Source organism: Mesoplodon mirus (assembly GCF_964341445.2).
Source record: "Mesoplodon mirus genome assembly, chromosome: 16".
In the NCBI taxonomy this organism is placed as follows: domain Eukaryota; kingdom Metazoa; phylum Chordata; class Mammalia; order Artiodactyla; family Ziphiidae; genus Mesoplodon; species Mesoplodon mirus.
This window is the reverse complement of record NC_138992.1, coordinates 65,409,687-65,433,682: the sequence shown is the minus strand read 5'-3', so window position 1 is coordinate 65,433,682 and position 23,996 is coordinate 65,409,687. Positions and strand designations below refer to the sequence as shown.

Sequence of the window (23,996 nt, the reverse complement as noted above, 5' to 3'; positions counted from 1 at the left end):
TTATCCTTTAGTGCACTGAAATTATAAGCTAAGCAAATGCATTCTGAGACTAAAACTCATCATGGCCTTTACTTTCGAGCTGGCAGTGGCCCAGATGGACAGACGAGGCCAAAGGGGATTGCTGTCATCCCCCTATTATATCTGAAGATTTTCTTCCTTCTTTTGATTTCTTGGTAGCAAACTTGTAACATTTTTAGCTTTCTCAAACTTTAACTAATGTATCACATTTAATACATTGTATCAAACTCTTGCTGAGAGGAAAACAACATGGACCAAATTGAAGAGAAGGTGAGGTGAGCTCTCTGAATGGGAAGAAAGCAGCCCACGACTAGAGTGATATCTGGGAATACACTATGCAGCAGCATCGTCAGGGGAGCGCTGGTTGGCTGAGTGTGTGCTGTGCTAATTACACACCTGCAAGCTGGAGGTGCAGGGAGGGGCCCCTGCGAGCCTCCCTTCCTGCACGGGTGACCTAGGCTGTCTTCCCTGGCTCACCTGTCTCTGCATCTCACAAGCCTTCAGAGATTATTATCACCTGTTTACGCAGCCCAGATTGTGATTTTCATTGTTGGGGGGGAGGGTCCTCTGGTGAGGTATCAGGAACCCCAAGTGGCTGAGCGAGAGGGTACTGTACATAGAGGGAGTATGACCTGGAGTTGAAAGTCAGGGTGAAATAAGTGAACCCGTTTTTCCCATTGAGTCTTACTTATTTCTGTTTCTTTAGTCTTTGGAAGAATAAACATAAAGATCATCAGACTGTGGTCTCTGGACCAAGTGTATTAGGGACCTTGCTCTAAATGCAGATTTCTGGGTCCTAAACCAATCTGCTGAATCAGGCCTTCTGGGGACAGGGCTGGAGAATCTGCATTTGGAAGAAACTCTCCAAGTCTTACACACAGTGAAAAGTTTGAGAACCACTGGCATTAAAAGCCATTTTCTGGTACTTATTTTCCATATATTTGTATCAGAATGAAGATGATCTAATTCTGATGAAATTCTGAACCAGGGAGAATGAATGAATACAGAGATAAAACAACATATTAAATCTCATGTGTTTTTGTGACTAGGGTATTAATGCTTCCTTGATTGATAGGAGAAAGATTAAATGCCCCAGTTACCAAAGTCTGAAAGGATCTGTAGATTCTGGTTGTTAAAGGATGATTCTGAGAACACGTTGTTTATCTTCAGAGAGGAAGACTTACACATTTTGTAAAAAATGTCAAACAGTTTTCATGATTTTGCTCTCTGAGCAAACTATCTTAAATCTGCCTTCACTGTTTTATAAAATGAGGCTCTTGGGAAAAATAAATGCTTGGTTAGAAATGCTAAGAAGTTCCAGGTTTTCTTTCATATGCAGTTAACCAAAAAGTTCTGTATTGTCACAGAGGATTGAAGATAAAAAGTCAGATAAAGATAGTTTACTTTATTAGCTTGTATGTTTCCTTCTACCTCATAGTTTGATTCATTTTCACTACCTCCTGTCTTCAATTTGTTGGTTTCAGAATGTGACTGAGTTCAGTTTATGAAGATAAGGTTTATACATGTAGAAGTGAAGTTTAAGTTTTGCTTGCACGAGAGGTTATGTTTCCTATGTGGTTAATATGAAATGTAAACTCGGCAACCAAAGCAACCGTGCTGTTTTAAGACTAAACAGAAAGAGGTAAGGAGCATTTTTAGTATAGGTATATGGAAAACTATTCAAGAAAAACAAAACTAAAATTAAAAATTAGACTAACACTAATTAAAATGGGCACTTAAAGTCAGAAAATTCGAAAATCTCTCTCCATTGCCAATTATACCTAATTTTAGATAATATTTCAAAAGATTGTATCACGTTTCCAATAAAAAAGTTAAGGTGACATCCAATACTTTCATATTCATTTTATTTAATTCAGCTGAATTCTTTCGTTCATTTGTGGCTGTCAGTTCTGATGTGGCTTTGTAGTTATGGAATCTGAAACGTGAACCCATTGAATCAGGAATCAAGATGGTGCTGAAGCTAAAGCTAGGAGTAAGATCAGTGGCCCATTTGTTTTGTTTCCTTTAAATAATTTTGTTATTTTTCTTTACAAAAGTTACAACATGCACACAGCCAGATATTCTGACAATAAGAAAGTGTACAAAGGTCATCTTCCTATCACCTAGAGGTAATCACTGTTTGCATTTTGGTATATGCTACATATTTTTTCTTAGTATGAATGCACACTGACATTACACATGTGTATATATGTATATATTATATACATGTGTAATATTCGTATATATAATATATACGTATATGTACACACATACAGTTGTGTGTGTGTATATATATATATATGTATATATACACGAAAGTGTGTATGTATAGGTATGTGCACATCCAGTATGCTGTTTAGTAATTTTTTTCGCCAAACAGTATTTTACAGACATCTGTTGTATACACACATATGTATATATAATTTTCATCCCATTCCATTTATGATTATACTTTTGCACAGTATTCTGTAGTTTACATGTACCATAATATATTAAATGATCCCATTAATTATGGGCATTTAGGTGGTTTCCACTTTTGTAATCAATACACTGAAACCCCTTGTCTGAATATTTTCTTAGGATAAATTCCCAGAAGTAGAATTACTGGGTTAAAGGGAATGCCCACTTAAAAATTTGAGATATATTGTAAGTTGTCCTCAAAACTGTTGTGCCATTTTATAATGTTACTAGCAATGTCTTGAGGGTGATAATTTTGGAATATTATGCACAATCCTGGGTTTTGTTAATCTTTTAAATCTGTGAATATAGCATGTCAAAAATGAACTTCTTTTTTTCTTTTAATGAAATTCTTACATTAATTTTCATTTGTTTGATGCAGTATGTTGAGATTCCTTCAAGCTTCTATGTGCCCTGACTTGGCAGGTAGTGGCTGGAGTTCTTAAGACAGGCAAGGGAAGGGATGATCTCACGTGGTCACTAGGTAGTTAGTGGACGTTGTCTTGAGGACAACGTCTTGTATTTGCTGGATAGAAGTCTCGTCTTTCTTTCCTTCTAAACTTTCTCTTTTAAGGCTCAGTATAAATAACTCTTTATCCCTTTTCTTCTTTGCTAAAATAATAGCTTATTTAGTCATGGGCTTAATGACCATCAGGAAGAATCCAGATCTTTGAAATACAAATGAACTCATTTGCCAACCATAGGGCTGTGGAGAGCTCAGACCTGATCCCAGAAATACAAATTCTGGCTTCCTAAAACTTGAATGGGGCAAGAGGGGATGGGAAATTCTTCCATTCCTTCTTGAAGGTCCCTTTCTTTCTCCCTTCCTCCCTCACTTCCTCAATTTCTCTCACTTCTAAAGGGCTCCCTTTAGAATTTCTGGCCCTTTTGTTTGTATTGGAAATCCCATTTTGGGCTAGATTTTGGTCTTTTGTGCTTCACAAGACTTAGAAGTTTAGGAAACATTTGACTCTGTGTGTTTTACCACAGAACTTTGAGATCTTGGTGGATACGTTTAATTCATATCTACGTGATCACTTTTGGTCCTGCCCCCAAACTATAAAGGAATTATAATTCCCAGGTAGGAGAAGCAACGCACAAGATTTCTGCCTTCTACAACAAAACTGTTACACTCGATAGTTATTGGATTTTTTTTTTTTTTTTTTTTTTTTGCGGTACGCGGGCCTCTCACTGTTGTGGCCTCTCCCGTTGTGGAGCACAGGCTCCGGACGCGCAGGCTCAGCGGCCACGGCTCACGGGCCCAGCCGCTCCGCGGCATGTGGGATCTTCCCGGACCGGGGCACGAACCTGCATCCCCTGCATTGGCAGGTGGACTCTCAACCACTGCGCCACCAGGGAAGCCCTAGTTATTGGATTTTTAAACTTTGGTTTCTTATAAAAAACAATTAATTCAGATCAACACTCATTTGATTAGTCCAATGTTGCCTTCATAGTATCTTTTCCTGCTTCCTGCAGGCATTCTTACACCGGATGAACCAGTGCGCTGCATCGAAACTTGACAAAAATGTAACAGAAGAAACGGTGAAGGTGAGGAGGTGCCCTCGACCCCAGCACAAAGTCCCCTCAGATGAAACTTTCCCCGTGGCATGTTGCCTCAGGGCTCGTCAACTTGTCTCCACTTCCGGGATAAGTTCTGTGCCAGTCACCAGTCGTTGTGTGGCCAGCAATGAGAAAAAGGGAAAATAGGGTTTGGGAAAAGAAACGGGGGTTATGAGGATGGTGTAGAAGACAGAGAGAAATTTTTGCCAAGACCTTGGAAACGTTTGAAAGGAGGAAAAACATAACCCCAAGTCCAAGAACCTTCATGTCTCTCGAGGGGAAAGGAGCTGACCCATGTGTGAGGGGATTGCTAGAGGGCCTGGGGGGCAGGATGTGGGCAAAGGTGGCTTCCAGTCTCTGACCCCTGGAGAGCAAACGATTTGGATGGTCCACTGGGGCAGAAGTCGTCCACACAGTATCTTCAGCTCACACATGTATAAGCATTTCCTTTTAAACTGTAGGGAAGGAAAATTGTGAAGAGTTTTGGGGAAAAAAGGGGGGATGGTAAATGAAAATTAATTGTACTATAGTCATTATTCATTGAAATTGTATAAATCATCCTTGATATTTATTTTGGATGCCAACTTGCAGTTTTATTTTACGGAAAATAAACAATTCCCAAGGAATTTATAGGCACATCTGACCGTTTCCCATTAAATTCAATAGTAACGTTTACATCCTCCTTACATGGAGTGTTTTAGTTTGGGTGCTTTTGGTTTCAAGCAAAAGACGCCTGTTACTCAGAGGGACATGAAGGTACTTTGATTCCCATAGCAGGGACTTCTATGGGCAAAGAAGCCCTTCCCCCAAAGCCTGCCAGCAAATCTGCCCATGCTGTTTTACCTGCAGTCCGCGGTCCTTAGTGGGGTGGGACAACGACCATGCTTGGATTCAGTTGCTCAGGATTGTCCTGAGAGCCGGGACTAGGTTCCCGGTTCCCAGAATTGTGTGGGAGGGGAGAGGATGTCCAGACAGAATGGGTGCCCTGCCAGCCGTGGTGGGGGTGGGGGGGTGGGAAGGACAGCTCTCCACCAAGGTTTTCAACTTGGAGAGAAAATACTCTCCGTAGAATACTCTCCATAGAATCTCCATAGAATAGGGAGTCCATAGAATTTTTTTAAAACTTGCTTCACTATTGCACTTACACATTTATTTACAGATGCTGTTCTCAAACATTGAAGATATCCTTGCAGTCCATAGAGAATTCTTAAAAGTCGTGGAAGAATGCTTACATCCAGAACCTAATGCTCAGCAAGAAGTGGGAACCTGCTTTCTTCACTTTGTAGGATCAATTTCTGTTTATTTTAAAAGCTTTTCCCCCTAAAATTTAAAGTTTCACTTTTGGCACAGTAGTATGTGGGAATTCAGCATTCGAAGTAAAATCTGACACCAAAAGTTTGGGGTCTTTTAAGGCCAATGAAATCTTCCACTTAGAGCCAGAAAAGGGGAGAGGGCCTCACATCATCCATTTTATTCAGTGAAGAATAAACAGGCTTTTCTTTTTCCCAACGAGTTAGTTTTTTGCATCCTCTGTAGCTTTGAATTCTAATGAATATTCAGGCTGTTTCATAATGAATGGATTTTTATGTTTCCCTCAAACATAGAGCATTTCTCTTTTGAGGCAGAAAATCCTTACTTTTACAATGGTGCGATGAGCCTTTTATTAGTCAAAACATTCCCTTGTTAATCGACTTGTGACTAACCTGGAGGTGAACAGACCTGGTTCCTCTAGGTACACATATGCCTGCATCTGAATTTTTCTCGGAGGCTTGTACTGAACAGTGCCGAAGAAGAACAAGCCAGTACTTGGTTATTTCAAATTATATGTCGTGCTTGTATGATCATTTTCATCCCTTTGCACATGATAGCTGAAATTATTTATGCAATCGATTTGCAAGGTAAAAAGCCACCTGTACGGTGAAAATCGTTTTCAGAACTAAAGTGCATTCATACTGACAAAAGAAAAATAATGCTGCTATTTCTACCACTCTGCTGATGCTAATTTTCAGAATACCAATTTGAATCCATTTATTTATCAAAATGCTATGCAATTAGTGTTTTATTTAAAAATGTATAGGAGTATTTTGTCATAGAAATCAATTTTCGTTTATTTTTGATTTCCATTCTTTTATAAAGTAATGATATGGAGTTTCTAGATCTATATTTCTGTATGTGGTGAGCAGACTCTGTAAATGTTATTTTTAGAATCAGAAAATATTCCATAAAAATAATTATATTAAAGGGAGAGACTCCTTGGGTATAGGAAGATCAAGCTTTCACTGGGCAAAACTATAAGCCACGTGTGTTGTATCCACTTAATCCAGGCTGTTCCCTTTCATGAAAGAATGCACATCTCCGGCCAGCTGGAGTAGTAGCTATCTCAGTGCCGGGCTGCACATGGGAATCTTGCACCCTGACATCCATTTCCTCAGTAACACACTATGAATCTGTCAGCCATGAATTTAGTTAAACTATTTCTGAAGTTTGTTTTCTTCTGGTTTATCCCATCTCTTGAAATAAGTAATTCAATACATTTTCTACTGGCTGTATAAAATAGCACTCAGTGTTTCTAAATACATGTCTTTGAAATTTTAGAGGACACACTTCTGTTCTACTATTCAGTCACTACATTTTCTGTGTCTGCCTCTTTTACTGGGATATTTGATAGATATTGATCATAGATAATTGGAGAAAATCTTACAGATGGAAGGGAGCTTTAGAGATCAAGATGGTGTGAAATTTCTCCTTTTATGAAAGAATCCCTTCTATAGGATCTATGAAGGTTGTTGATCTTGTTTTTACTTGATCACTTTTCGTTACAGCTCTAATTGTTAGAAAATCTCTATATTAATCCAAATCTGCCTATCACTGCCCAACATGACCCTTGCAATTTCCACCCAGTGGTCCTAGTATTGTGTTTTGGAGCTACAAAGAGTTGTAAATCCTTTACAATAAATAGGACAGCTATTTGAAAGTAGCTACCATTCCTTACTTTTATATATTAACAAATATCCCTCTCTGAGATGACCTCTCAGATGTAATATCTTCAGGGTCTGTCATTATCTCAGTCGCCTGTTGCTGACTATTCTCCACTTTGTCAGTGTCCTTCTTAAACACAACTGTCCAGATTGGTGCATATGACCTGCAGGGTACTATGTCCTATTGCTCTTATGATCTGGCACATGCTTTTCCCTCCACCAGAATACTTTCTTCCCTCTCCCTGCTAGGGAGTCATGGATTTATGTTTCTGTATCTTGCCCACATATGACATCTTTTTTAAAGCTGTGTCTCAATCCTCCCAGCAAAGCTAAGTACTCTCTTCTCTGTAATCTGCTACCACGTCATTCATTTAATTTTTATTGCATACATCATATTGGATTGGAATTAATATAAGTCTATCTCCTTTCCTAGACCATTCTTCATGGATCAGGGAAAATAAATTAAACATACTTATATATACACATAGTATAGCTCTTGAAACATAGTAAACACTTAATAAAGTTTGTTCATAAACATCACACTTAATATTTCCAAATGGCTAATAAAATGACTCTAACTGATTCTTACTTGAATTCACAGAAAGACAAGTTTCGTATCTACGACGAATATTGTAGTAATCATGAGAAGGCACAGAAATTGCTTTTTGAACTTAACAAAATAAGAACAATTCGGACATTTCTTTTGGTAAGTATATATTTATGTATCACCGTATGCTGTTATTTGTTGAGCCAAGAGCCAAGGAATAGCATCCGTGTGGTGTAAAAGCTGCTTGTGTGACATCTGTTTTTAACATATCCCTGCTAGGAAGCTAGAGAGTCATTTGCGAAATGTAAGAAGTGAGACTGTAAATCAACTATACTTCTCTATATATATGCTCTTAAAATCACACACACACACACACACACACACACAAATGAAATGAACGAAATGAAAAGAAGTGAGTTGGGAGAAGCTTGTTTATGGGGAAACACTGTCATGCCCTCTCCTGGTTGATTATGAGTTGTGAAACCACAGGTTCTTACTGAGAGAAGACATTTATGCCAGAGTTCACAGTTGCTTTTATATCCCTCAGCCCCATAGAGCTTCATTTTACTTCTGCTAAGAGAGCTCTAAGTAGGGCAGTGACAGGAAGGAAATGCATCATGGGGACGGTAGAAAAGAATTTTCAAGATTGACTTTTCTCCTACATACATTCCATATTCAGTGTTCATAAAAAGAGCAAGAATCTGTATTTAATTTCTTCAGGATAGTACAAATAAATGCATCGTTTGGCAGTTTCTTGGACATTGTAATTGCCAGTGAGAACCACACTGTAAATAGAATTCAGTGATATTTAACGAATTGTGGAGTGGAACAGGCATCTCCACGATCCAGTTTTAGAGCCTGGATCAGCTCATTTAAAATGAAAAGTAAAATGCCCATTTACAGCTCTTTTCCACTTGCACCATTAGCTCCAGGCAATCATTGATTTGCTTTCTATCTCTATAGGTTTGCCTTTTCTGGAGAGTTCATATATGTGGATTTGTACAATATAATCTTTTTATGCCTGGCTTCTCTTACTGAGTAAAATGATTGTGAGGTCCATCCTTGTTGTAACATGTATCCACATTCTATTCATTCTTCTTGCTGAATAATATTCCATTGTATTTTGTTTATCCATTTGCCAGTTTATGAACATTGGGTCAACAATTGACTATGATAATGATGGACCTTGAAGATCCTACATATGAGATGTCATTTCAGAGAGAGAGATTTCTTAGTAAAGTCAGGAAATGTCAGGTTTGGGCAATTCTGAAGAATGCTGTTATGAATATTCGTGTACAAGTCTGTGTGCGGACATACATTTTCATTCTCTTGGGTAAACACTAAGAGTAGAATTGCTGGATCAGAGTAAGTTTATGTTTAGTTTTTTTTGTTGTTGTTATTGCTCTAGTGACTACAATATGCATCTTAACTTAGGAAGTTTATTTCCCTCAGGTTGGTTATTGTTTTCTGTTTGTTTTGTTTACAGGAACTTGCTTCGATTTAATTTGAGAATCTGTGTCTTTTGTATACGCAGCTGCTGCTATGTCTGCTCAGTTTTTGTTTTCTAACTTAGCCTTTCTTTTTAGGGGTCACTCCTCTGACTGGTTAACTTAGTGGTCAGCTGGGGATTTGAAAGAGGTGATCGAACATCATAAACCATATGATTTGTGGGTCAGTGTGTGAGTGTGGCGGGCGACACATTCACAGGCCAGGCAGTTTTCAAGTCAGATCTGGGTTTTTTTTTCTCCTGGGGCCATCTCAGGTCCTCTCTGCATGTGCACAGTCTGACATTTGCCCCGAGCAGGACTGCAATCTCAGGCTAGCAGAAATGTGAGCGTTCCCCATTTTTCTTGGGCAGTGTGCTAATTTTATTGACAACACTCCTGGGTGTGGGATTTTTGCCCTGTGCAGTCCCCTCTGGTAGCAGGTTTGCAGGGTCAGTGCTACTGTGACAGGGCTACCATGCAGGATGAGCTGAGGATGGCCCTGGGGCTGGGGGCATGTAGGGGGAGGATGGGAGGAGCCCAGGCAAGAATGCCACCAACTCCCCTGTTCCTACCTGAAGTTCAGCAGTTTTTCATGAATAAACATTTCTCAGTTTGTTGTTTGACTTCAGTTGATTACCAGAGTCCTGAAATTGTTGTTTTTTACAATCGTGCTCAGTATAACAGTTGTTTTGGGGAAGAGAATTTACTCATCTCTTTTCTCTGCCATGGCCAGAGGAAGCTCCTGTGCCCCTGGACCAATGGGGCTCTCTGTGAACTATCAGAGCTTTGCTCTCTCACTGAGGGCACCCTGTTCTCAGCAGAGCTGGCTCTCCACTAAATGTCACAAGTCCAGAGTGCTGGTTTTCACAAGATCCTACAGCATGGTCTGGTAGGAAGACCCTGGCTTTTCTAGTTCTTGCCTTGGCACTAAGTGGCCACTAGTTACCTGGATGACTTGAGGAAATTCATTACATCTCTGATGTCATTTTCCTTACTCATAAAATGGGGATAATAACAATCACCCTTTGAAAAACATTAAGGATTTACATATTTGGGGTGATGATATTCTATTTGTGGGTACTTGCATATACTGTCACCTGAGTAAGTTTTTAGGATCAGTGGAATCTCTAGCAGCTTATTTAGGAAACATTCTTTCTGCCTACATAAGGAGAAAGCTGGCTCTCATAAGCCAGTCTAATAAGGACCTACTGTAGAGCACAGGGAACTCTACTCAATACTCTGTAATGACCTATACGGGAAAAGAATCTAAAAAAGAGTGGATACATGTATATGTGTAACTGATTCACTTTGCTGTACAGCAGAAACTAACACAACATTGTAAATTAACTATACTCTGATAAAAGTTAAAGAAATAAAGTGGCTGTTATGAAGAGAGTTTGTAATCTGTACAGTACTAATAGACAAGGAAATAAAAGTGGGTTAGATAGTCATGTGTTCCTCAGGGTGCTTCAGCGTAGGGCTAGGTAGAGGGGGTGGTCGCATTTATAAGTGGTGCTCACTCATACGGGGACACTGAAACATCACTGGAAATAGAATGGGGTATAGATAGTTGTGTTACATAGGATTCCTCTGGGGACAGTACCATACACAGGTGGAAAGAGGATTTTGATGACCTGATTGCAATAGGGGTTGAAACCCCTAAAGAGCATGTTTGAATGAGACACTTCTTTGCTGCTGTGTCTTCTAAGGTTTCTGGTGAAGTGAAAGTCATGGTGCTGGTTTTGCCGAGTTGGTTGGACAGATTGGAGCTGAACTCAGTTGCTCAGGGCGGTGGGGGTCTGGTCTGCTTCCATCACTCTTCCTTTTGCTTCCTTTCCCACTCAGCGCTCGGTCTCTCCTCTCAAGGAATGTAGGACAGTATTTTAAAAAATAGTGGTAGAAAGGTTGTAAATGATCAGTATGATGTTTGAAGAGCTCTTTTCTTCCTTAGTTAAATATTTATTATCGGCTTCCTCTGTGCCAGTCACCCTGATAGGCACTGCAGAAACAGGTTTTGACACAAGTTTCCAGTCTGTTATTTTAGGGAATTCCCTGGCGGTCCAGTAGTCAGGACCTGGAGCTTTCACTGCTGAGGACCCGGGTTCGATCCTGGTCAGAGAACTAAGATCCCACAAACCGCGTGGCGTGGCCAAAGAAAAAAAATCTGTTATTTTTTTAAATTCAAAAATCGCTTTTAAAATCTTTATTTTAATTTTTTTTTTTTTTTTTTTTACATTGCTGCTTAAACCACAAAATAAAGACCTGGTGCTTCAGAGGATCAAGCCTGCATTTATCAGAGTCGATTCTCTTGACCATCACTTTCAGTAAATGGAAGCTGCTTCTAGTTCATCTCACTGTGATTGCTGATTTTGAGTTTTCTTCCATCTTGGCTCTGTGGAGATCATGTCTGACATCCTTCCCTGAGACTGCCTAGCCAGTGTCTTTGGTGAGGTATTATAGCTCGAAGTGACTTAGAGATCACTGGATTAAAACAGGCCAGTTGTACAGAGAGGAAAATTAGAATTTTGAAATCAGTCCAAGTTGCATCACTGGCCAGTGGCAGGGCATGGGTAGTGCCCAGTTGTCCTTAGTCCTGATCTTCTGCAGCACCACATGACCTCCCCCTATGAGCAGGATGTACGTACATATGTGTGCATCTGTTTATTCATCTGTCAGTACATTCTTTCATCAGTACATCCAACCATCCATTCATCCATCTATCCATTAATTCATTCCTCCATCTCTGTCTCTTTCTTTTTCCTCAGACTTCATACTCAGGTGAATATATGTGAATTCATTTTCAAGATAAAGATTCAAAACACATTTTGGTTGCTAACTAATCTGAAAGGCAAAAGTATTTCCTTTCTCTCCTGTAAACTTTCTTTGTGACTGAATGTGCTTTTCTCAGAGAGAGAAGCTATATAGAGACATGCTTTCACATGTTTTCAGCAGAAAAGTTTATGATAGAAGAAAGTTTCACCACCTCAGGCTTAAAAATGTACATAATTGTCTTTATTTCCACCCCAGAACTGCATGCTACTTGGAGGACGGAAGAACACAGATGTCCCCCTGGAAGGATACTTAGTAACACCAATACAAAGAATATGCAAGTACCCTCTCCTTTTGAAGGTACTTAATGTGTTTACTTCATTGTTGCATTTCCCTTGTACCTGCATATTTTTGCCGATGATCTTTAAAAAATTTTTCTTTTAAATAGTGTGACATTCCAAAGAAAAGGCAAATACAGTTATTGGGAAAAATAGCTATTTTGTCAGTAATTTATATAGAGAGTGGGAAACAAATGTCCTCGGAAAACAGACTTTTAGTGCTCTTTGTAAAAAATATGCTTGTTTGAGTTTCCTTCAGCGTAAATGCATTAGTTTCAAGATAGATCCTATTAAGTACATTATGACCAGTTTATATAGCACTTTGTCTACGGGGTTCCTTATCTTAAGTAAATTTGCTGTTGGTATATATTTTTTTCATTTCCCCAAACATTGGTGACTTCTTGATGCTGATGAAGTTAAGGCTAAGTTACACAATTTCAGAGCCTGGTTTTTAAATCATTATTACAGGGAATGGTGTGGGTCACATGGGATAATAAATGATAGAAAGTGGAAAGACAGTGGAAGACAACACTGCCTGTGGAAAACAGGAAATGCCTTACGGTCGTAGGTCCATCGCCTCATTACAATGACCAAAAGTTTTATTATGAGAAGCATATTATAATATACTAATTACTGCTTATACTGCAAGGGTCTATGAATAGATTAGAACAGCAGTTCTGGAAAGGATGCTTTTTGGAAATGTAGCATCTGAATAGACAGTTTGGGGTGGTGGTTGAACATTTGAGTTCTGAGTTCAAATCTTGTGCATTCTGCTTACTAGCTGCACGACTGAGCTCATAATCTAACCTCTTAAAGTCATGGGCTTTATTTATGAAACAGAAATGATGATGATGACATGATGAAATTATAACATATATCTAAAAGAATGTATATATGCATGCATATGTATATCTCTGTGTATACTTGTGTATGCATATACATAAAGGAGTACCTAATAATTGAGCTGTCTTATACACATCATTTAGCATAGTATGTACTCCATAAATGTTAGCCATTATTACTCATGTATATTTGATTCTTTTAATATATTAATATATTAACTACATCTTAGCTTCTAAATTTAAAAAAAACTCAGAAATGTTATGGACATACTAACTGGTGTTCTTACTGATTTACTTTTTGAGAAATAAATGTTATGAATTTGAACGAAAATGCATTTTTTCACTACAGCTTTTGTCAGTTGCATAAATTAGGTCTCAGTGAAAATTTTCTTTGGAAAGGATTTCTTCTTATTAAAAAAACAAGTTAAAGTTGCTTGGTTAGCTAATGTAGAGGGAAGCTAGCACAGGGATGTCCAGGTCTGCAGAGCTTTGGCGTGGGAGGACTGGTGCAAACGTGACTCCCATCTTTCTGGGAGTCCCTTCAGACCTCTGACATGGTGACTCAGATTTGCATGCATTCTCATCACTCCAGTTATTCCTAGTCCTGATTTTGGAATCCCGAGAGTTTGTCTGTTTTAAGAGTCAGAAGGATAGTGATATTAAGAGAAATATATCCAGTTAAGTGGTTGTTCTAAATCAACTCCTTTCTGGTTAAGGATGACCTCAGGTGACCTCACAGATAGGAACATGGACATATCCTTGCTTAGGGAGAAAGAGGTCGATTCAGAGCATCTTCAAGAAGTGGAGGAATGACATCTTTTCCCTTTTTTGGAAGATTATCTTCACAAAGAAACAGGAGAAGACTACTTGTGTAGTAGATATACTGGTGTTGATGGTTTTCTTTGTTGTACCATTGGCTGAAAAATTGAGCTGGTATTCTGGGATGATCTGCAATGGTTTTATTTATTCAGAGAAAAGCATTAGGGGATTAGGCCGTGTGTTAAAGCAAAGATACGTTGGTCTTATTTGTGGAACTTGGAATTATTGGGTTGGCCAATCAGCACAAGGTCCATAGCAAGTAACTGACAGATGATTACTAGTCATTTCTCCTGCTATCTCACATTATCTAACTTCATGTCGCAACTCCAGAGGTACCCACCGGGCACATAGACTGCAGGCTGCCTTCGCCACTTCACATAATTTACAAATAATTCTACACTTAAGAGTCTCTGCAGAAGCCTACATATCTCCTTTATGGATTTGTGATCCAGCATAACTACTTAAGCCTGATCTTGGGAGTGATGTAATGTGCATTCTTTTGGTGTTAGTTCTATAGAGTGTGAATATTTTGAATGCAGGGTCAAAGTTTATGGCAGAATTTTCAACAATAGCAGACATCAAGAGAGTATAACAACTGCATATTTTCCCACTGTATGTTAAGAATTAAGAAAATTCTTTTAAAGACTTGCCTCCGGAATTCCGTAATTGTTTTAATTACATGATGATGGCAACTGTAGTAAAGAAACAAATGACTAATTAAAAAGTAACGTGGTCACAACTGTCTAGACAGTGGGTGAAGATGTTTAATTTGGTGCTTCTAAACAAGACCTTTTATAAGATTAAAGATTACTCTAGTTCTGATATCCTGAATGGAAAAAAAATAAAAAGAAAATAAAAGCAAAAAGAAAGCTGTTGAAGGGTGTATGGAAGTTCATTCATTGCAGAGAATGAACCTGAGTTGTTGGCAAACACAGCATAAATTCCTTCTTTAATGATGGAGTATTGTGGAATTTATAAATTGTTTATTTTACTAGAGTATAAGACTTTTAAAATTTTGCTTTATGACATTTTTATAGTGTCTCAAAAAATATTAGAAAATAAGGAACTTAAACTGTTTTTGAAATTATAGGACATATTCATTTAAATATTTACTATTCTTTTAAAGACTCTAGGAAAATGAAGTCAACATATAAAGATGTTCTCCTTTTGGAGCAAAACTCAAACTTATAAAAAATTACACGCAGTAGGTGAGATATTTGACAATTCCAAAGGAGACGACTAATTTAGTTTTTTGAAAAAACATCATTTTGAGGGAAAAATTAAAGTGACTGCAAAGTGTGCAGGGGGTGATGCTTATTCACTGATTCAGCCTTTTGTTTTTGATCTTAATTTGGTGGAGTTTGTGATGTCACTTCTGAAATTGGCTCTCACGGACTTTGCAGTTTTCATTTCCTGGTCAGTCTGAACCTGCTGTCCCAGAAAGCTGAAGATCAAAGGGCGGTTTGTTTTTTGTGTATAAACAGGAGTTGCTGAAGCGGACTCCAAGGAAACACAGTGACTATGCAGCAGTGATGGAAGCCCTCCAAGCCATGAAAGCCGTCTGTTCCAACATCAACGAGGCCAAGAGACAGATGGAGAAGTTGGAAGTTTTAGAGGAGTGGCAGTCTCACATTGAAGGCTGGGAGGTACAGTCACTGTACTCAACAATTGAGCTTAAAATAGTTTTGTTATGTCTTATGCTGTGCGTAGAGTTACTGGCATTGGATAGAACCATAAATGGTCGTTTTCCTAGGTAATGCTAGAGGGCTCTAACTATTTCCGAAAAGCAGTGTCATTATTCTTTTTAAATATCTTTAAAGGGGCAGTTAATTGACTTAACTTCAACCTGAAAGCTTTACGATAGAGCCAGTCAAAACTGTGTGTGTTATAAGCTTAGATAGTTCAGTATTTGTGCATCATGACAAACCTTTCTCCTGTCTTAACTTTGGTCAGTAATACATCATCGTAGCCTGAGCCCTGGAGAGAGTAAAGGGGAGTAAGGCTCCAAACCTGTGCTGTGATATTATTATTTTCAGACTCTAAGTTAGGTATTTGATGATGAATTTCATTTTAAGTCCACTTCACCTCTCTAAATATGAATTTCTTCATTTCTAACATGAAGGAACTGGCCATGACATGATTTTTAAGGTCCATTCAAGATGAAAAATTTTATGGTTTCATGATTCGCTAAAGAAAGATTTTTTTAAAATGACAAAAAAGCAAATCAAGAGTGATATTCAGAATCTGTAATATGTTTTCAGCTATGGTAATTTTGTATCCCAGTTATTTCTTGGAGTTGGAGCCCTATATTACTTTAGCACTATGTAAAGAATAAACTAAAATTCTTTCTTTAAATTGAGTTAATTTAGATGATCAAGAGCTTTCAACTAGGATAATTTCTTATGGTTATAAAGTAAGCAATTAAGATAATATTTTTAAAGTGTAAAGAAGATTTAAAATGTCCAACCAAATATCGTATTACACAAATCAAGGGGATTGCTTTTATCTTTAGGGCTATATAATTGACTGATTCATTTCTTATCTTCAATATGTTGGTTTCCATTTAGATATAACCTTACATCCATTCAGATTTGCAAAGAAACCTCAAACATTGACCCCAGGGAATGCTCCTATTTATCCATTCTTCGCCATGAATCTTTTAAAATGCTAACTGACTTAGTTTCCTCCTCATCTGTATTCTTTCATTTCAAGTGTTCAGGGTGACCCGTTATTTCAGCATGAATGCTACTTATTTCAATCAATTAAAATGGTTGTGTGTTTTACAGTTGATTCATGATGATCATTCCTTTCCTGGGGGCAGTTGTCCTGCTGGGCTGAGAAAAATAGATGAAAGTGTGCTTTTGCCATTCTGTTGTCACTCAAACATCAGAAGAAAACCGAACTTGTTTTAAATTGCAAGATTTGTCAGTGACTTCTGCCAGGCCTTTGACCAAAATAAAACTTTCAGAAGACTCTTTTAGGTCCTCTAGGGAAATGGAATCTGTCATAATTTTGCTTCCTCCTCATGTATCAGTATATCCTAAAAATTGAGTCTCCTTTAGAAATGGGAGAATCCTTAAGAAGTGTTGCTATTTCTTTCACTGTTCATGGCCATTTACTCAAAGGAAGAGTGCTGTGTGGTCCATACTATGTCATTTGTAGCCTATAGCGGTGGGCGCTTCAACCTCACCAGCCTTGGTGGGTTTACAGCACTTGGAGTGGGAGAGAAAAATGGAGCCTGGGGACAAAGGAGACTGGTGAGAGGAAATCTGATGTGACCACAGTTCCAGCGGGCACAGGGGAGATAAAAGGAGGGTCGGGTTCCAAAAAGAGAGGCAACACAAATTCTACTTGAGTAGGATTTGAAAATGAGTGCGTAAGACACAGCCATACAGTGACTTGGGAGTTTTGATACTTTGAGGGAATGCAGCTTGGAGCAGCGTCCAGCCAGTTGATTGGAAACTTGTGATAAGAACCTGATCTCACATCTCAGTCCACCACCTTGGAGAGATGGGGGAAAGCTGTTATAGTCCTCAGGCCTGGTCCCTTCTGGGAAGTTTAGGAGGAACTGCTATCTGGTGAGACTTCAAAGGTGCACAGATCAAAGAGAGGGATACAGCCATATAGAATGAATTCAGGCCCTGGAAGGGAGTGGGGATGGTTAGGGCTTTCTGTGAATTGCTAACAGGGATTATTGCTCAGCTTACAGGAAGCTTTATGTATGTTCAGAGTGACTCTCACCTTTATGTATGCATTATGTCCTTGATAGGCCTGTTTGGAACTGATCTCTCAAATCTGGAAAAAATCACAATAAAAGAGTGGGAATTATTAATATATGAAGGTGTTGGAAGACATAAGATCAGAATAATTTTTGTGTTTTAGGAAGTAAAAAGAAACAGAATTGTAATTTGACACCTCTTGATTACCTTTTTCCCTGGAGAAATACAGTGCCACAAGACCATTTTAAAATCACCTCTTGTTGGGTTTGGAATCTCTTTGCTGCTTACATTTGATTAAGTTTATATCTGACAGTGTATTGACCTCAAAATAATGTTCTCTTATTATTTTATGAGTGTGAGTCTTCCATAGGTTGTGATGAGACCTGATTCTTTTTGTCCTCTCTACAAGGTGATTTGGTAGATACAAATTTGTCTACTACCTTGAGGTTGAATTGATTTATAGATGGCTCTTGTTATTTAAGGATAAGTGGTTTAGGAAGACAACCATTGAAAGTGAATCCACTTAGAAAGGAGACCAAAATTTTATAAAAAGTGGGAGAGGAGGAAAGTTTGATTGGGACTTTATCTTGGTAAAATGAAAAGTTACATTATTAGTTTGTTTTAGCTAATCTAATATGTAACTGAATTTAGGTTTTTATTTCAGTTAATAATTTGAATCTCAAAAAGAGTGAATCAGAAAACGCTTAGTCTTTTTTGGGGCGGGTGGGGACATACATTTTATGACATTTTATGATGGAACAATATGATATTCTTCATTTCATGTTTGACTTTCCTAGTATTTGAAAAAGATTTTTTTGAAAGAATATTCAAATGCTTCATTAATTTTCTCAAGAGACTCCTTTGGTATTGAAACTGTTCTCTTATGAAACACCTATCTCGTTGTCATTCCGGTCATTTTTCTTTTCTTCCATCATGAATGGGTCTAGCTCTGATAGACCTTCATCTGCCAATGCCTTGTATATGTGTGAGTGGGGAAGTTCCAAGGCCTGTCATCTTTTATCTTTTCCAAGATTATGGTTTCTCTATGCAGTCAGTCTGTGTTTTTCTGATACTGACATTCAGCATTTAGTTGACCAGATGAGTTAGATAGACCCTGGTGTGAAGCAGGGAGAGCTGATACTGGGGTCAGATAATTAGTGAGCAGTTTCATTTGACAGTGATTTTTGCCACTTCATAGCTGTAAGACATCAGTCATGAACCCTTATGCAACTTACATTAAGAGAACTTGTTGACATAAAAAATATGTACCTTTTCAAACACTCTAGATACGGTTTAGCAATATTATTTTTATTGGGTTTATTGAGAGGAGGGGATTTGTTCTATTATTACAGTTCTTCCTAAATCATGATTGCAATGTTTGAAGAAACATTGGAAATTAGAAAAAAGCCATAAAATAAACATACATGCTTCTGATTGTCTTTTTTGGCTATTATCATCTTCTGAAAGCTTGCTTTGGCATCTAATGTGTCCCCTTATGAAATTCATCATGCTTCCACCTTACATTCTGTGATGATGCTTTGAAATTCATTTTTCATGCATACTGACCATATAATTGGCAACCCATTATATACCTCAATTTATAGATTCAAAAATCATTCAACTTCTTAAATTAGACTGTGAATTATTATTTTCTTGCTGGATCTTGTAACACGAGACACACACAAAAAGAAGTGGACCTTGGTGAGGTGTGTTGTCCACATGGACGCCTCTGGGTCCCAGTGTGTATGTCTGAAGTCACTGTTGGATCCATCCATTTGATTGCTCTCTTAACCATATTGGGAAGTGATATTTAAGTGGTGTCCTTCATAAGTTTGACAAGGAAAATTACTGGAAAATGATTGAAACCTGAAACCACAGCATGGAATGAACTGTATGAATAAATGTTTAATAATAAACATACATAATCATAAACCCACACAGCCATCATCCCTGATATTCATCACTGTTAATTCATGCCAACTCTCATTTTATTAATGTTAAATTATAGCTGTGATCACACAGCATTTAATTCTGTGTTTACATATCTGTTTCTCCACTAGTATATGTGTTTCTTGGGAGCAGGGGTCATGTCTCATGTTATGGGTCCCCAGCATCTAGGACAGTGTCTGATACATAGCTGGTTGACTGGTAATTGAATGCAGATAATAATTACCTCGTAGTTATGTATTAATTGTCATTGTCTTCTCACTATGTTTTTGGCGCCTTTGGTTCCTGGCAATGATTCTGATGTGGTTCTGTTCAGAGTCCAGTATTTGTTTCATTATCCTGCTACTTTGAAGTTCTCTAATCCTCTTTAGCATCCTGTTCTTGTTTATGGTTCACATATGTACCATGCAAGATTTTTCACTTTTTTTGTATTAAAGTTGAACACCCTGCAAGTGTTTGAAATTCAGTCTTTGTAATGTCTTTGTAAATTTCTGTAGTACAGGTCCTGTTTCCTCTGTCTAATGGTGGGTTTCCCTTACTACATTTCACCCTTCGCACTGCTGGGCAGTGGTGACAGAGGCGGAATAAATAGGTTTGCACAGCTTGGGGTAGAAAGAGAGAAGCTTTTGGAATGAGAGGATCCTGGTCGGTACGTCTCGCACCACTGGTCACAGTTATTTATTTATGATTACTTCTTACCTTGACCTACCAGTTAACCTTCCTTTCCTGGTCTAATAAAAGCAGTCAGGATTAGAACCATGCAGGTAATTTCCTAGTTGGAGTTTTGCTGTATTTAATTCTACATATGTAATTCATCACAAGCAAACAGTCTCTGATTTTTACATGGTAAATATAGCTTTCTAAAGGGAAATTCAAATTAAAAATGATAAATCATATTGATGATAAAAGTATATTATTTTGGCTCTTTCAAAAATCTATTATGCACATTTTAAATATAAATTTTTATTGAGGTGTAGTTGACATACAATTTTATGTTACTTTCTGGCATAGGACATAGTGATTTGACATTTGTATACATTGTGAAATGATCAGTACAATAAGTTTAGTTACAATCTATCACCATACAAAGTTAATACAATATTATTGACTGTATTCCCGTGCGGTACAGTACATCCCCATAACTTATTTATTTTATAACTGCACGTTTGTACTTCTTGATCTGCTTCACCCATTTCATCCCCCTCCATGACCACCCTCCCCTCTGGCAACCACCATCTGTTCTCTGTATTTGTGAGTCTGGGTTTTGTTTTATTTTGTATGTTTGTTTGTTTTATTCTTTAGATTCCACATATAAGTGAAATCTTTGGCATTTGTCTTTCTCCCTCTGACTTACTTCACTTAGTATAATACCCCCCAACATCCATTCATGTTGTCACAAATGGCAAGATTTCATTCTTTTTTATGGCTGAGTAGTATTCTATTATATATACATATACCATCTCTTCTTTATCCTTTCATCCATTGATGGAAACTTAGGTTGTTTCCATATCTTGGCTATTGGATATAATGCTGCAGTGAACATAGGGGTTCCTAAATCTTTTCTGAATAAGTGGTTTTGTTTTCTTGGGTTAGGTACCTAGTAGTGGAATTGCTGGATCATACAGTGGATCTGTTTGTAATTTTTTGAAGGACCTCCATACTGTTTTTTTTTATAGTGACTACACCAATTTACATTTCCACCAACAGTGTACAAGGGTTCCTTTTTCTCTACATCCTTGCCAACACTTGTTATTTCTTGTCTTTTTGTTAATAGTCCTAGTCCTGACAGGTGTAAGGTGATATCTAAATAGAGAGCCCAGAAATAAACCCACAGATAGATGGTCAATTAATTTATGACAAAGGAGGCAGGAATATACAATGGGGGAAAGGACAATCTGTTCAACAAATGGTGTTGGGAAAACTGGACCATTATCTTATGTGACATACAAAAATTTAGTCAAAATGTATTAAAAACTTGAATGTAAGACCTGAAAACATAAAGCTCCTGGAAGAAAACTTAGGCAGTAAGCTCCTTGACATCATTCTTAGTCATGCTTTTTTGGATCTGACTCCAAAAGCAAGGGAAACAAAAGCAATAAAAACCAATGGGAGTTATCCAACTAAAAAGCTTCTCCACAGTAAAGGAAACCATCTACAAAATGCAAAGGCAACCTACTGAATGGGAGAAGATATTTGCAAGTCATATACCCCATAAAGGGTTAATATCCAAAATATATAAAGAACTCATACAATTCAATAACAATAACAACAAAAAAATCTGATTAAAAATGAGCAGACGATCTGAATAGACATTTTTCCAAAGAAGAAATATAGATGGCCAACAGACACCTAACAAGATGCTCACTAATCATCAGGGAAATGCAAATCAAAACCACAGTGATATCACCTTATTTTAGTTATTTTTTAAGGCATTGCTAAAAGACAGCAGGCTCTAAATCATATGGGTAAAAACATTATTTAAAAATATCTTCATTAAATATGTACAGATACACATTACATTGTATGTAATGGCTTTAGGGTAGTTCAAAGTTAATGATTTACACAAAGCCCTCTTATTTTTTAAAAACAGTTCTTTCACACCTTCCCTCTCAAATGTTGGTTTGATGATATATCACTACACTGTTAAAATAGCTTGTTTTCTTGGGCACTTTTTTCTTCATGATCACAAATTTTTCACAATACCATAATCTGCTGCCTCTGACATCTACAAAGTGACCCATGAAACAGTCTACAAAGCGAATTTAATAAAATAAACACGCTTTTTAAAATTTTAGAAGTAGGAGTGGCCGACTTGATGGAGATTTATATTAGGAGAAAGTGTCTAACAGATTGCCTGGCACATTGTAGAAATATTAAAAAACTGACTTTAATATTCCTCTAGATCACAGTGTTTATTATATATAGTTGCTCAATGACTAAATTTGTATTGGCCAAAGAATAGATATCTAGATATAAAAATTAGCATCAATTTTCAAAATGAAGATAAAATACTAACCAGGTAAAATAACATTATACAGATTTTAATGAATATTCGGTGATGATGAAATGTACCATAGGTGTAACTGTGATCTGTAACATATGATAAACATCTTTTCTGTCCTGGGCTCTGGGAAGCAGCTGGGACTACCTGGCAGGGCCCTGTGCTCACCTTCATCTCCATGTTAGCAGGGTAGCTATACTGTGCACTTGAGCGCCTGAGCTCAGGCTTCCAAGGCAGTGTTGCTTCAAGTGTTGACAGAATACGACAGTGTATCAGAATCTACTGGAATGGTCTGGGACCTACCCCAGATGTACTCAGTTTCCATCTGTGAGGATAGTGCCAGGGAACCTAAAAGTTTTTAACAGTCCCATCAGGTGTGTCTTCCAAACTCTGAGATTTGAGCACCATTGTCTTAGAGGCTTTGCTCTCTTCCAGTAATCTGTCCAGCTTGTTTTATTGCTTCCACATTTTTTGTTTTCTAGCGAATTTGTCTGACATGCTCATTTTGATAGACTCTAGTGCTCTTGACTGTTTCCTAGCAATCTGATATTTGTAATTATTCAATTTCAGTCATTCAGTTTCAATTTTGTAGCTTCGCTTCTTTATCCCTAACCCCAGAAACTCTCTTGCCATTTCTAGATAATGAAAAAAAATTGCACATAATTTTCAAAATATCATAAACCTCATGCATTTCACAGACAAAGCTGTGAGTTTTTGTTTTTTCCACTACAGAGAAAGGTAGATTATATCATGTAAGTGGGGGAGAAATATGACACAACATTAGTCAAAAACAGACATTTATTAAGTGTCTGCTTGCAGATAGTATGAATTTGAAGTGAGAGGCATATCGTGATTACACAAGAGACTGTATCTACACTTGGCCAAATTTTCTTCAATATTTATAATAATGTATGTACCTGTGTTTCAAAAATTTTTAATGGTTTGTAGTCACCATTATCGTGGAAATAATACACAGATTAAATCATGGTAAAATCAAAGACCCAGTGGACATTCTTTTAGAATGAGGTTTTTAGACAAATCTATATGTTTTGACACAGATTTTTTTTTTTTTTTTTTTTTTTTTGTTGCGGTACGCAGGCCTCTCACTGTTGTGGGCTCTCCTGTTGCGGAGCACAGGCTCCGGACGCACAGGCTCAGTGGCCATGGCTCACGGGCCCAGCCGCTCCGCGGCATGTGGGATCCCCCCCGGACCAGGGCACGAACCTGTGTCCCCTGCATCGGCAGGCGGACTTTCAACCACTGCGCCACCAGGGAAACCCCTTGACACAGATTTTTTTAAGTACATAAGCATTTCCCTAGGAATTATTTAAACTATTCATGAAGATATTTCATGTGATGATAGTAGATTACTGTGGTAGAAGATAGTAAAGGTGATACTGTATTAATTGTTGAAGTCTGCTGTTAAATATTAAAGACACATCACCTCAGTAATAGAAACGTCTCAGTAGGATTTAGTAAAGTGTGTGTTATTGTAAGATATACTTTGTATATTT

At 37.8% G+C, this 23,996-nt stretch overlaps 1 protein-coding gene across 3 annotated transcripts in view; it reads left to right on the top strand.

The window, feature by feature from the left end:
• The window catches only part of PREX2 (phosphatidylinositol-3,4,5-trisphosphate dependent Rac exchange factor 2), a 287,717-nt gene that overhangs the window by 76,619 nt on the left and 187,102 nt on the right, over positions 1 to 23,996 (top strand). For all 3 annotated transcript variants that reach the window (XM_082600894.1, XM_082600893.1, XM_082600895.1), the window contains exons 2-6: positions 3,952 to 4,023; positions 5,195 to 5,317; positions 7,615 to 7,719; positions 12,075 to 12,176; positions 15,300 to 15,461. In XM_082600894.1, the coding sequence (XP_082457020.1) occupies positions 3,952 to 4,023; positions 5,195 to 5,317; positions 7,615 to 7,719; positions 12,075 to 12,176; positions 15,300 to 15,461 (564 nt within the window). The remainder of the gene's footprint in view (positions 1 to 3,951; positions 4,024 to 5,194; positions 5,318 to 7,614; positions 7,720 to 12,074; positions 12,177 to 15,299; positions 15,462 to 23,996) is intronic.